The sequence below is a fragment of the Ipomoea triloba genome, chromosome 5 (assembly GCF_003576645.1).
Source record: "Ipomoea triloba cultivar NCNSP0323 chromosome 5, ASM357664v1".
Classification (NCBI taxonomy): Eukaryota; Viridiplantae; Streptophyta; class Magnoliopsida; order Solanales; family Convolvulaceae; genus Ipomoea; species Ipomoea triloba.
Genome location: NC_044920.1, coordinates 15,443,217 through 15,456,073, shown reverse-complemented (window position 1 = coordinate 15,456,073; position 12,857 = coordinate 15,443,217). Strand labels below are relative to the sequence as shown.

Below are 12,857 nucleotides of genomic sequence, written 5' to 3'. Positions count from 1 at the left end.
ACCTATATACGTTTAATAAAAAAAGGGTTGGATTCGGGTTTGGTTGGGAACCCACGAGTGATGAACCCAATCAAGATGGATTTTGATACTATCTTTGTGGTAAAGAATCTCCTCTCCGGTGTTCTCGAAGAAGACATAGTAACGGTTCCCGATTTTCCTGGTGATCTGGTCGACCCACCAACCGTCATTGTCGAAGGCGTCCACTTCCTAGTACATGTCGAAAAAGGTGGATTGCACTTGCGGCGGCTGCGGCCGGATTTCGGCGCGGGGAACGTTCTCTGTTAGTGGCGCGGTAATGTTGTCCGTCACCAGATTCTTGTATTCGACTACGTAGACCTTTCCGCCGGGCAACTGACCCACCACAGTCACCTCGTAGTAGGATCCCACGAAGCCTTCATCGTTGCTCGCCACCTCCATCGCGTCGCCAATCCGGTACCCAACCGTCTGTAGAGTCTTCCTGGTTCTTGATTTTCCCGGAGAAACCGGGAGAACAAATTTTGAGAGAGAGAGAAGAAAAAAAGCCAAAATCCGACTCAGATTTCAGAATAGGAAAACCGAATGTTTATATGCCAGACTTTTCATGGCGATATATATATGCCAAAACAAAAGTGATGAAAAAGGAAGATTGCGTAAGTTTGGCGATAAATTTCCGTTACTATATATACATATATTCATTAGTCAAAATAGGCGATATATTAAGATCAACAAATGAAAGTGATGAAAAAGGAAGATTGCGTAAGTTTAGCAATAAATTTCAGTTACTATATATACATATATACATCAGTCAAAATAAGCGATATATTAAGATTGCGTAAGTTCAAAACAATATAAGAATTTTTTAAATTTAATTATATTAATTATGTTGTTACTAAAATGCCCTCCAGTTTTGGGGGGAAACTCCTTCAGGCACTTCTGTTATTGTATATATAAATATATAGATAAAACGGGAGATCACTGAACTAAGGATTCTTTTGAAAAGTAAATAAGACAAACTAATACAGGCATTAGGCAACGACTGTACTAAAGGAGAGAGACGAATAAGTCCAGACAATGCGTTGTGAATTAAAGGACAATAAACTAAAATTTTAAGAAGCTGAAACCGCTGTTGAGCGAATCTTGGAGCTGACAAACAAACTGGTTATTTCCAGTAAGGACGATCAATGTGATTTGTTGACCCAAGTCAGTGACATTGATCAGAAGCACTTGCCCCAGCTACTAGAGAAACCTGCAAATAGTTTTAAGTGGCAGAAAAGGCATCTGGAAAATGAGCTTGAGCTTACAATGAGTTATTTAGACGGTAAATAGTATATGGTAATTACCTATATCCGTTTAGTCAAAAAACGGGTTGGATTCGGGTTTGGTTGGGAACCCACGAGTGATGAACCCAATTAAGATGGATTCGGATACTATCTTTGTGATAAAGGATCTCCTCGCCGGTGTTCTCGAAGTAGACATAGTAACGGTTCCCGATTTTTCCGGTGATCTGGCCGACCCACCAACTGTCATTGTCGAAGGTGTCCACTTCCTGGTACATGTCGAAAAAGGTGGACTGCAATTGCGGCGGTTGCGGCCGGATTTCGGCGCGGGAAACGTTCTCCGTCAGTGGTGCCGAAAAGTCGTCCATCACCAAATTCTTGTATTGGACTACGTAGACCTTGCCGTCGGGCAACTCACCCACCACCGTCGCCTCGTAGTAGGATCCCACGAAGCTTTCATCGTTGCTCGCCACCCCCACCACGTCGCCAATCCGATACCCAACCGTCTGTAGAGTCATCATGGTTCTTGATTTTCCGGGAGAAACTGATTTTGAGAGAGAGAAAAAAAAACCAAAATCCGACTCAGATATCAGAATAGGAAAATCGAATGTATATATGCCAAACTTTTCTAGGCGATAAATATATGCCAAAACGAAAGTGATGAAAAAGGAAGATTACGTAAGTTTGGCATTAAATTTCCTTTACTATATATACATATATACATCAGTCAAAATAGGCGATATACTAAGATTAACAAATGAAAATGATGAAAAAGGAAGATTGCATAAGTTTGGCGATAAATTTCTATTAATATATTTACATATGTACATCAGTCAAAATAGGCGATATNGAAAGTGATGAAAAAGGAAGATTACGTAAGTTTGGCATTAAATTTCCTTTACTATATATACATATATACATCAGTCAAAATAGGCGATATACTAAGATTAACAAATGAAAATGATGAAAAAGGAAGATTGCATAAGTTTGGCGATAAATTTCTATTAATATATTTACATATGTACATCAGTCAAAATAGGCGATATATTAAGATTGCGTAAGTTCATAAACAAAATAAGAATTTTTTAAATTTAATTATATAAATTATGTTGTTACTAAAATGCCCTCCAGTTTTGGGGGAAAAACTCCTTCAGGCACTTCTGTTATTATATATATATATATATATATATAGATAAAACGGGAGATCACTGAACTAAGGATGCTTTAGAAAAGTAAGTAAGACAAACTAATACATGCATTAGGCAACGACTGTGCTATAGGACAGAGACGAAGAAGTCCAGACAATGCGTTGTGAATTAAATGACAATAAACTAAAATTTTCAGAAGCTAAAACCGTTGTTGAGCGAATCTTGGAGATGACAAATAAACTGGTTATTTCCAGTAAGGACGATCAATGTGATTTGTTGACCCAAGTCAGTGACATTGATTGGAAGCACTTGCCCCAGCTATTGGAAAAACCTGCAAATAGTTTTAAGTGGCAGAAAAGACATCTGGAAAATGAGCTTGAGCTTACCATGAGTTATTTAGATGATAAATAGTATATGGTAATTACCTATATCCGTTTAATAAAAAAATGGGTTGGATTCGGGTTTGGTTGGGAACCCACGAGTGATGAACCCAATCAAGATGGATTTTGATACTATCTTTGTGGTAAAGAATCTCCTCTCCGGTGTTCTCGAAGAAGACATAGTAACGGTTCCCGATTTTCCTGGTGATCTGGTCGACCCACCAACCGTAATGGTCGAAGGCGTCCACTTCCTAGTACATGTCGAAAAAGGTGGACTGCACTTGCGGCGGCTGCGGCCGGATTTCGGCGCGGGGAACGTTCTCCGTCAGTGCGCGGAAAAGTTGTCCGTCACCAGATTCTTGTATTGGACTACGTAGGCCTTGCCGTCGGGAAACTCACCCACCACCGTCGCCTCGTAGTAGGATCCCACGAAGCCTTCATCGTTGCTCGCCACCTCCACCGCGTCGCCAATACGATACCCAACCGTCTGTAGAGTTATCATGGTTCTTGATTTTCCGGGAGAAACAGATTTTGAGAGAGAGAGAGAAAAAGCCAAAATCCGACTCAAATTTCAGAATAGGAAAACCAAATGTTTATATGCCAGACTTTTCAAGGCGATATATATATGCCAAAACAAAAGTGATGAAAAAGGAGGATTGCGTAAGTTTGGCGATAAATTTCTGTTTCTATATATACTTATATTCATCGGTCAAAAGAGGCGATATATTAAGATTAACAAATGAAAGTGATGAAAAAGGAAGATTGCGTAAGTTTGGCGATAAATTTCCGTTACTATATATACATATATACATCAGTCAAAATAAGCGATATATTAAGCTTGCGTAAGTTCAAAAACAAAATAAGAATTTTTTTAATTTAATTATATTAATTATTTTCTTACTAAAATGTCCTCCAGTTTTGGGGGGAAAACTCCTTCAGGCACTTCTATTATTATATATATATAGATATAGATACATGGATGTTATAGAATAATGACATATTTAGTCACTATGTGAGTGTTACCACTATTAGTTTTTGACTTGTAAGGCAAATGACACTTTTGGTTCTTGCATAAATGAACCTCTCAAAATCTTCCACAAGTCTTCAAAAAATTTTATTAACCAAAATAATTATTAAAAGAATTTTATTTTTGGCTTTCAAAAATTAAAAGAATTTTATTTCTTATTTTGTCTTTTTAGCTTAAATGACACTCCAACCCACACTTATAATATATGGACCACATCTAAAATGTAAAACCTTTCAAGGCATGTATATGTGACAAGTTCAATTGAAAATATAATGTGTTAGCAAGAATTATACCCATCTAATACAATAAGTCAATAATTATGCTCTACTAACTCACCCACTCCTTTAAAGTTTCTTGTTATTGTTTTTACGGCACCCACTAATCAAAATAGTAATTGGAATATCTTACATTATTTTACTAGGCTAGACAGGGCAGCTCGCCACGGAATAATTCATTTTATATGTTACCCAATAATGCATTCCATATCATTGCCTTTTTGTTATTTATATGGATGCATCTAGCAGGAAAGTTGCAAAGATTGAAGAAGTCTCTACTGTGGCAATTTTTTTATTTTTTTTTCGTCTTGCTGCGATGATACTTGCGGTATTCAAGATAATACAACTTTGAAAGAGTTTAATGATAGGTTAATAAATTTGAAACACACTCATACACCCAAAACTATAGAAGAATTTAATTTCAGAATTAAAAGAAGAAATATGTAAAAAATAAAAATAAAATCAAAAGAAGAAAATTCTAGTCCTTCTATGAATATGTAGACATACATTACAAAAAAAACATAAAATACTACAACATTGTATTACAAAGCAGCTCAAAAGGCTTAAATAACAAAAAATTATTACGAAATTGATTGTATTACAAAACTTATTACGAGATTGTATTACAAAGCAGCCCAAAAGGCTCATATAATAGAAACTATTGCAAGATTGAATTACAATGAGAAGCCCAATCAGATGGATCTATAAAACAACGTAAGGAATATGCCTGGAAGAAACTAGAAGGACACTTGACAACCTACAAGAAGAAAGAATCTCAACTGACAACTCAAGCTTATCAACAAGCTAAGGACCGTTGGAAGAAAAAGAGGAGATAAAGCATTATGGCAGACAAAGTATTGTATCTCTTTAGAAAAATTTATGTAAAAACAAAATAAATTAATGTAGCCTACTATAGTCTTTACAACTTTGTAAATATTGAAATACCTATGTTACCCTCGAGGTTATCTATATAAGGAGCCTCTATATGTAGCTTGTAATGGGAATCGGAAGCCATCTAAATAAGTTTCCTTTGTATCTCTCATGGCTCTCAACTAAATCTCTCTTTCTCTCTATAACAAAACTCAAACCTAAAAGACATATCAAGAAAAAAGATAGTCGTAAACTATCTTTGAACAATTATTAAGATTAGACAAATATCATATTAGATAACTTACTATCTCCTACCTTTGTGAGGTCCATAAAAGATCTTTAACACCTACCCAGCCCGCAATGGAAGATTGAAGACGTCTCTACTTGTGGCAATTTTTTGTCTTGGTGCGGTAAGACTTGCGGTATTCAAGTTTTTCGTCTAACTTCATTGAAAAGTAGCAATTGCACACCTTCACAGTACAATCAAATAATCCCTGTCTCATTTTATCTGTCATACTTACTATTTATTGGTCAAACTGACCCTATCTTTTTGTTTATTTTCTTTATTATTTTTTACTTATTTTTAAATTTGAGTTTTTATGTTTAATAGTACTTTTAGTGTAGTTTCTAAATATATAAAATTTGTATATTAATACTAAATTTAATATTATGAAAAAATTGAATTAAAAATACCTTCAGTCAAGCCTCGTTAACCGAACCAGACACATAAAATGGGACGGAGGAGTAATATTCTATTTACTCTCTTCTTCTTCTTTTTTTTTTAAATTAAAAAACACTATAAATTCTATTTACTATCTTCTTCTTTTTTTTTTTTTTAAATTAAAAAACACTATAAAACTCTATCATTGTAAAATTAAATTGAATTTAGTCATTTTTTTAAATTAAAAAACACTATTAAACTCTATCATTGTAAAATTAAATTGAATTTAGTCGTTTTTTTAATTAAAAACACTATAAAACTCTATCATTGTAAAATTAAATTGAATTTAGTCGATGTCACACGGACAAAGTTTAACTCTTACACAAGAAAAACTCTAGACCAATGTTCTTTAACATAATGCATATTTATAACTGTTAACCTTTTAATGCATAAGTAGACCACTTATCAACAATTTTTTTCCTTGTCATATATATATTGTAATCAATAACAACTATTGTTCACAATCAATTGTCTTTAACTTGTTCTTGAATCAAAACAACGACGATGTACTACTCGTAAGGTACAGATCGAATTTCTTTACACAAGACACAAAAAATCACAACACAAAATACATACACATGTTATATATTTACTTATGAGTCATTTCCTTTTTTTGTCCTATTGTTATTGGGGCATTGCCAATTTTAGTCCAGCTCATTAATTTTTGCCACATTGCAGCCAGTCTTATTTAGCCCTTGCCACTTTTAGTCTACCGTTAGAATTTCCGTCAAACGGCTGTCCAAAACAGGGGTGTTTTGGCATTTTCATGCTTTGCCGTACCCATTGCGCTGTGCTTTGACTGAGAAGTTCTTCAGGCCTTTTCTCTTGATCAGTGTGACAAGGAACTTGAACTGCTCCGAAAATGGGAGGACGAGAGGGTGGTGATGTTTGTCATCAGAGCGTCGCCGGTGACGGCCTTGAGCTCCCGAGCCAGGGAAGCTCCGACCATGCCTTGTTCGTCTTCTCTTTGGTAGATGCAGTTGTAGCTGTGTAGGTATTAGGGTTTGCTTTGAGGAGATGTTTGGCTAAGTCGATGGATATAAGTCTGGCGAAGCAGCCCATTCCGCCGAGGTTGTAACTTCAGATGTTTTCTCGGAGCTTGTAGTGGTTCACAATCATGTTCTTGCTAGCTTGTTTGATTATGTTTGTCTGTGGATAAGGTATCTCGTATATTTGGTGTTTCATTTCAATGAAAAGCCTGAAAAACATAGAAGCCTAGAAGGGTCTCTATTTGTAAATGGCTAGAAAGAAGAGCAGAACTACTAGACCGGTAACATCGGTGGCGGACCTGGTAGTGTTCACAATCAAACTCAGACTTATATTGGGGTAAATAAGATGATCAAAGCATGAAAATACCAAAACACCCCTATCTTGGACGGCCATTTGACGGAAATTCTAACGATAGACCAAAAGTGACAATGACTAAATAAGACTGGCCGCAATGTGACAAAAATTAATGAGGTGGACTAAAATTGGCAATGCCCCGATAACAGTAGGACAAAAAAATGACTCTTTACTTATTTTTCAAATATAATTTATATACATAATTAGTGGTTATAAGCATAAAATTTCATAACACAAGACACATAAATTCATAACATAGGACACAATTATTAATTTATTTCAGATACAAAATTCACTCTTAAGGTACAAAATTTTATAACAAAAGAAATAAAAATTTACAATGTATAGTAGGACATACACATGTTCTGGAGTCCACAAGTCACTATAAACCGTGGTCTATGGTATAAAGATTGCTTATCAACCCGTCCCACTTCGAAATAAGAATGAGTCTAGCAATGAGGCAGTATGGGATCTTGGATTTTACATATGTAAGTGCATGCATAATATACTGTTAGAGCATAATATATTGTGTGGCTCAAATTTAATTTATGCATGAAGACCGCATCAACTCACCATGAAGCTCTTTTTCCATTATCCACATCTTCCTCCACGTAGCAGTAGTGCATTCTCCATTACATGCCGTTAAGTGCGCATATCCTTCAATAATTGCCGCATTTGTCTCTTCTTTACATATACAAATAGGCTAAGCTTTTGCCTTGTAAAACACATCAATTTCAATTCATCCTTATCCATTTCTTCTTTCTTTCTCACGTAGATAGTATATATATATATATTATATTGTCCCAATTTAGTAATTTCCTTATTTGTCATTTCATATTTTTCCTGTTTATATTATTTAACTTCTCCATAATTCTCAATTTTTGATTATTCGCTTTCGCATTATTCTGCTATATTCCTAACAAGTGGTATCAGAGCGTTTTAATTGAGAATTATTTTAAAGATGTCGACTGTTACCAAGTTCGATATCGAGAAGTTCGACGGGAAAATTAGCTTTTCTATCTGGAAGGTTCAGATGGAAGTTGTTCTAACCTAGAACAGTTTGAAAAAAGCGGTAGCTGGGAAGAAGAAGAAACCGGCTACAATGACAGATGAAGATTGAGAAGATTTGGATGACAAGGTACGTTCAACCATTCAATTGTGCCTGTCAAGGTTCTACGTGAGGTGGTAAGTGAGACGACTACGTCAAGTTTATGGTCCGAGCTGGATTCGCTCTACATGGACAAATCTCTAGCGAACACGTTGCGCCTGAAGGAGCGGCTGTACACAATCCGTATGACGGAAGGTACTTCAATTCAATCTCACTTGGATGAATTCAATTCTATTTTATTGGACTTGGAAAATATTGATGTCATAATTGAAGATGAGGATCGTGCTGTTCTATTGCTTGTTTCTCTCCCTAAATCATATAAGCATTTCAAATAAATTATGCTGTATGGTAATACTAGTGGCACCCTAACTTTCGACAGTATTAAGTCAAACCTATTGTCCAAAGAAAAATTTGACTTAGAAACTAAGTATGAGGACAAAGGTGAATGATTGACTGTTAGGGGTCGTTTAGTTGAAACAGAGAATAGCAATAAAAAATCTTGGTCCAAGTCCATAGGAGGTAAGTCCAACAAATCCTGTAAGTACTGCAAAAAGCATGGTCATGATGTGACTGAATGTTTCAAGTTGAAGAACAAGCAAGAGAGAGAAAAGAAGTTTGCTGAAGCTAGTGTTGTTGAAAGTGATTCAGAAGGCGATATTATGCTATCTATTAGCTCCGGTGACAAACAGAGCGAAACTGAGTGGATTCTGGACTCTGGTTGTACATTCCACATGTGACCTCACAAAGACTAGTTCGTCTCTCTGTAACAAGTTGATGGTGGAGTTGTCTTGATGGGTAATGATACCCAATGCAAGGTTAGTAGAATTGGAATTGTTCAGATTAAAACTCATGATAACGTTGTCAGGACTCTTACCAATGTTCGGTATATTCCTGATTTGAAACGCAATCTGATATCCTTGGGCACCTTGGAATCTCTAGGGTGCAAGTACATAGCTGAAGGTGGAGTTCTAAAGGTTATAAAAGACTCTCTTGTTCTCATTAAAGCTTCTCGTTCTGGAAGCTTGTATGTGTTGCATGGCAGTACTGTGACAGGTTCAGTTGCGGTATCCTCATCGGTGTCTGATTCAGATCTCACTCAACTATGGCATATGCATCTGGGGCATATGAGTGAGAAAGGCATGCATATCCTGAGCAAGGCCTCCTTGGTTCAGGTACGGGTAAATTACAATTTTGTGAAATTGTGTTTTTGGGAAACAAAAGAGGGTTAGTTTCTCTACTGCTACGCACTATACCAAAGATGTATTGGAATATATATATATATATATATATATATATATATATATATACATTCCAATTATGGGGACCGACTAAAGTCCAGTCTATGGGAGGCTGTAGATATTTTATGTCTATTATTGATGACTTTTCTCGTTAAGTCTAGGTCTCTTTCCTAAAACATAAAAACAGGCATTTTTTATTTTCAAAAAGTGGAAAATACTTGTTCAGACTCAAACAGGGAAAAAGGTCAAGAAGCTCAGGACAGACAATGGCTTGGAGTTCTGTGAGTCAGATTTCAATGAGTTCTGTGCAGCACAAGGTATTGCCAGGCACAAGACCTTGCCTGGAAAACCCCACCAGAATGGTGTTGCCAAGCGTATGAACAGGACTCTGTTAGAGAGAGCTCGTTGTATGCTCTCTAATGCTGGGTTATGGAAACAACATGATTTTTGGGCCGAGGCCGTTTCTACTGCATCCTATTTGGTAAATAGGTCTCCACATTCATACATCGATTTCAAAATTCCAGAGGAGGTTTGGTCAGGTAATCCTATTGACTATTCTATCTTAAGAGTTTTTGGATGTCCTGCATATGCTCATTCCAATACGGATAAACTAAACCCTAGAGCTGTCAAATGCATTTTCCTTGGTTATGCTTCTGAGTCAAAAGGGTATTGTCTATGGTCTCCTGATTCCCACAAGATCATTCTAAGTCGAGATATCACTTTTGATGAAAATGCACTACTTTCTTCTGGAAAAGGTCGTGTTATTCCTAGTACAGGTGATACGCAGAGTGCTGGTGAGAATGTGGAGTTTGAGTTCAGGCCTATTGATAGTATTACTACCGCTGATGGTAATATTAAACATGATGCATCTACTAGTACTGCGCCTCTTGTCGAGCAACAACGTTAGTATTCTATCGCCCAAGACCGGCCTATGAGGACAATTAAAAAACCTGCTAGGTATGCTAGTGATGATGAAACCCACTTGGTTGCTTATGCTCTTTCAGTTGCACAAGAGGTTGATGGTGATCCGTCTTGCTATTCTGAGGCTATTTCTTGAGCCAACTCGTCCAAGTGGTTGGTTGCTAACCAAACCTCTTCCAATTGCTAAGTTCACGCAGTGCTTGAGCTTAGTCGACTGTTCCAGTTGTTCTACAATAAATTTGATCCAAGGTGGAGATTGTTAGAGCTTAATATATTGTGTGGCTCAAATTTAATTTATGCATAAAACCGCATCCACTCACCATGAAGCTCTTTCTCCATTATCCACATCTTCCTCCACGTAACAGCATTGCATTCTCCATTACATGCCGTTAAGTGCGCAAATCCTTCAGTAATTGCCGCATTTGTCTCTTCTTTACATATATAAATAGGCTAAGCTTTTGCCTTGTAAAACACATCAATTTCAATTCATCCTTATCCATTTCTTCTTTCTTTGTCACATAGTTAGTATATATATATTTTCCTTGTTTTTCTCTTTTAAGAGATTATAATATATATATATATATTATTATATTGTCCCAATTTAGTAATTTTCTTATTTGTCATTTCATATTTTTCATGTTTATATTATTTAACTTCTCCATAATTCTCAATTTTCAATTATTCGCTTCCGCATTATTTTGCTATATTCCTAACATATACATTAGCGTCTAGATTTTGCAAAAGCTAGAGAATTTACAAATCGAGCCTACATTGTGAAATTATTGCATAAGCAAATAACAGTCACATCAAGAGACGATAAAGATAAGAAAGAACACATAACCACAAATGAAGAGTAAATACTTAAAATAGTCCATTGAATATGCTATAATAATTCACACTACAAGAAAAATTGTGAATCACGACGGAACAACTTTTGTTGCTAATTAACGATGGAATTAGCGATGGAAATTAATTTCGTCGTGAATTTTTGCGCAAATAGAAAATAAAACCCGCGAAATCTTCGCGGCAAAAAACTAGCGACCGAATTTGCGACGGATTTGAGTTCCGTTGTGAAATGGTGACGGATCGCGAAATGACGACAAAATTTTTTCCGTTACTAAAGGAAGTAATTTATTTGAAAATGAATAAATTCCGTCGCAAATTTTCTTTTTTCTATTTTGACTTCGAAATGGCGTCGCTTTATTATTATTATTATTATTATTATTATTATTATTATTATTATTAATCAAAGCATGTTAAATAAAGCCCTTAGCCATAATTCAATTTTCGGCTTCAGCCGTCGCCCTGTTATACTGCAGGTCCAATAATAGTATAAAAGCTCAACAAAGATGAGAACCATATCTGCATGTAAGAGCGTTTGTTGTAGGGGTTGGACGTTTCGGGTTTCGGTTCGGTTTTAATAAAATTAAACCATTCGATTTAACATTATAATTTGGTTCGGTTTGAAACAGTTCGATATCGGTTCTGATTTAATTCGGTCAATTTAAAATCACCAAATTTCAACATTTCCTAATTTTTCAAACATACGACCAAATAATAAATATTCACATAATCACAACAAAATAACAATTCAAAGTTCAAACGTACTACAAAGTACTGATTGTGAGATAAAGAACAATTACGACAAACAACAAAAGTGCAAAGTAGAGAACAAGATATAAAGAAATCAAATTAAAAATTTAAGAGAGATACCAGTAAAAATAGGAAGACGGAGGAGACTTAGATTTACTTCTTTATTATTATTATTTTGAGTACTACTCACTCTGTTACAATGTAGTATCTGTTCATAGCTATTTTCACTTCTTTATTATTATTATTTTGAGTACTACTTACTCTGTTACAATGTAGTATCTGTTCATAGCTATTTTTTCAACCTACTGAAGCACAAAGATGTCAACAGTCACCTCTACTGAGGCTCGAACCCACTCACTTTTATGTGAGAGTGTAAACTGAGTGCCACTAAATTATTATTATTATTATTATTATTATTATTATTATTATTATTATTATTATTATTATTATAACAAAACGGTATCCGGTTTGGTTCGATTATTTACTAAATTATTCAGTTTAGTCGATTTACAAGAATATTGAACTGTTCCATTAGTTGTTTTCTTACAACAACTTTCTAACTCACTACAAAGTAAAATCTTGAGCCCAGTTGGATTACTAACTCTTGAAGCAGCAACATACAATTGACCATGCACAAACACCGGTTTCTTTAATAACAGACCCACATGAGATAGTGTTTGACCTTGACTCTTGTTAATGGTCATAGCATATGAAAGCATCAAAGGAAATTCTCTTCTACTAAACTTAAATGGCAATCTTGGATCTGAAGGCGTCATACTCAACCTAGGGACCAACACCCTTGTACCAGAATGACTGCCTGACATTATCTTAGCTTCAATTACATGCTCAGAAAGTCTTGTTACAACCAGTCTAGTGCCATTACATAAGCCGAGAGAGTGATCAATGTTTCTAAACAACATCACCGGTGAACCAACCTTCAATGTCAAAGAATGGTTTGGTATACCTGATGCCTTAA

General features: G+C 35.6%; 1 protein-coding gene across 1 annotated transcript; it reads right to left on the bottom strand.

Annotated features, from left to right (window-relative positions):
* Positions 1-1,180: 1,180 nt before the first annotated feature.
* LOC116020301 (protein AGENET DOMAIN (AGD)-CONTAINING P1-like) lies at positions 1,181-1,774 on the bottom strand. The gene is made up of 2 exons (XM_031260785.1): positions 1,385-1,774; positions 1,181-1,225 (listed from the first exon to the last, which is right to left on the bottom strand). The coding sequence occupies exons 1-2, from the start codon at positions 1,772-1,774 to the stop codon at positions 1,181-1,183; spliced, it is 435 nt and encodes a 144-aa protein (XP_031116645.1).
* Between the last annotated feature and the right edge of the window lie 11,083 nt (positions 1,775-12,857).

Excerpts from the sequence above, each read along its gene's own strand:
- LOC116020301 (XM_031260785.1), bottom strand. The coding sequence starts at position 1,774 with ATGACTCTACAGACGGTTGGGTATCGGATTGGCGACGTGGTGGGGGTG. Across the intron at positions 1,226-1,384 it reads TCCGAATCCATCTTAATTGG|GTTTCTCTAGTAGCTGGGGC; the intron begins GTTCATCACTCG and ends AACTATTTGCAG.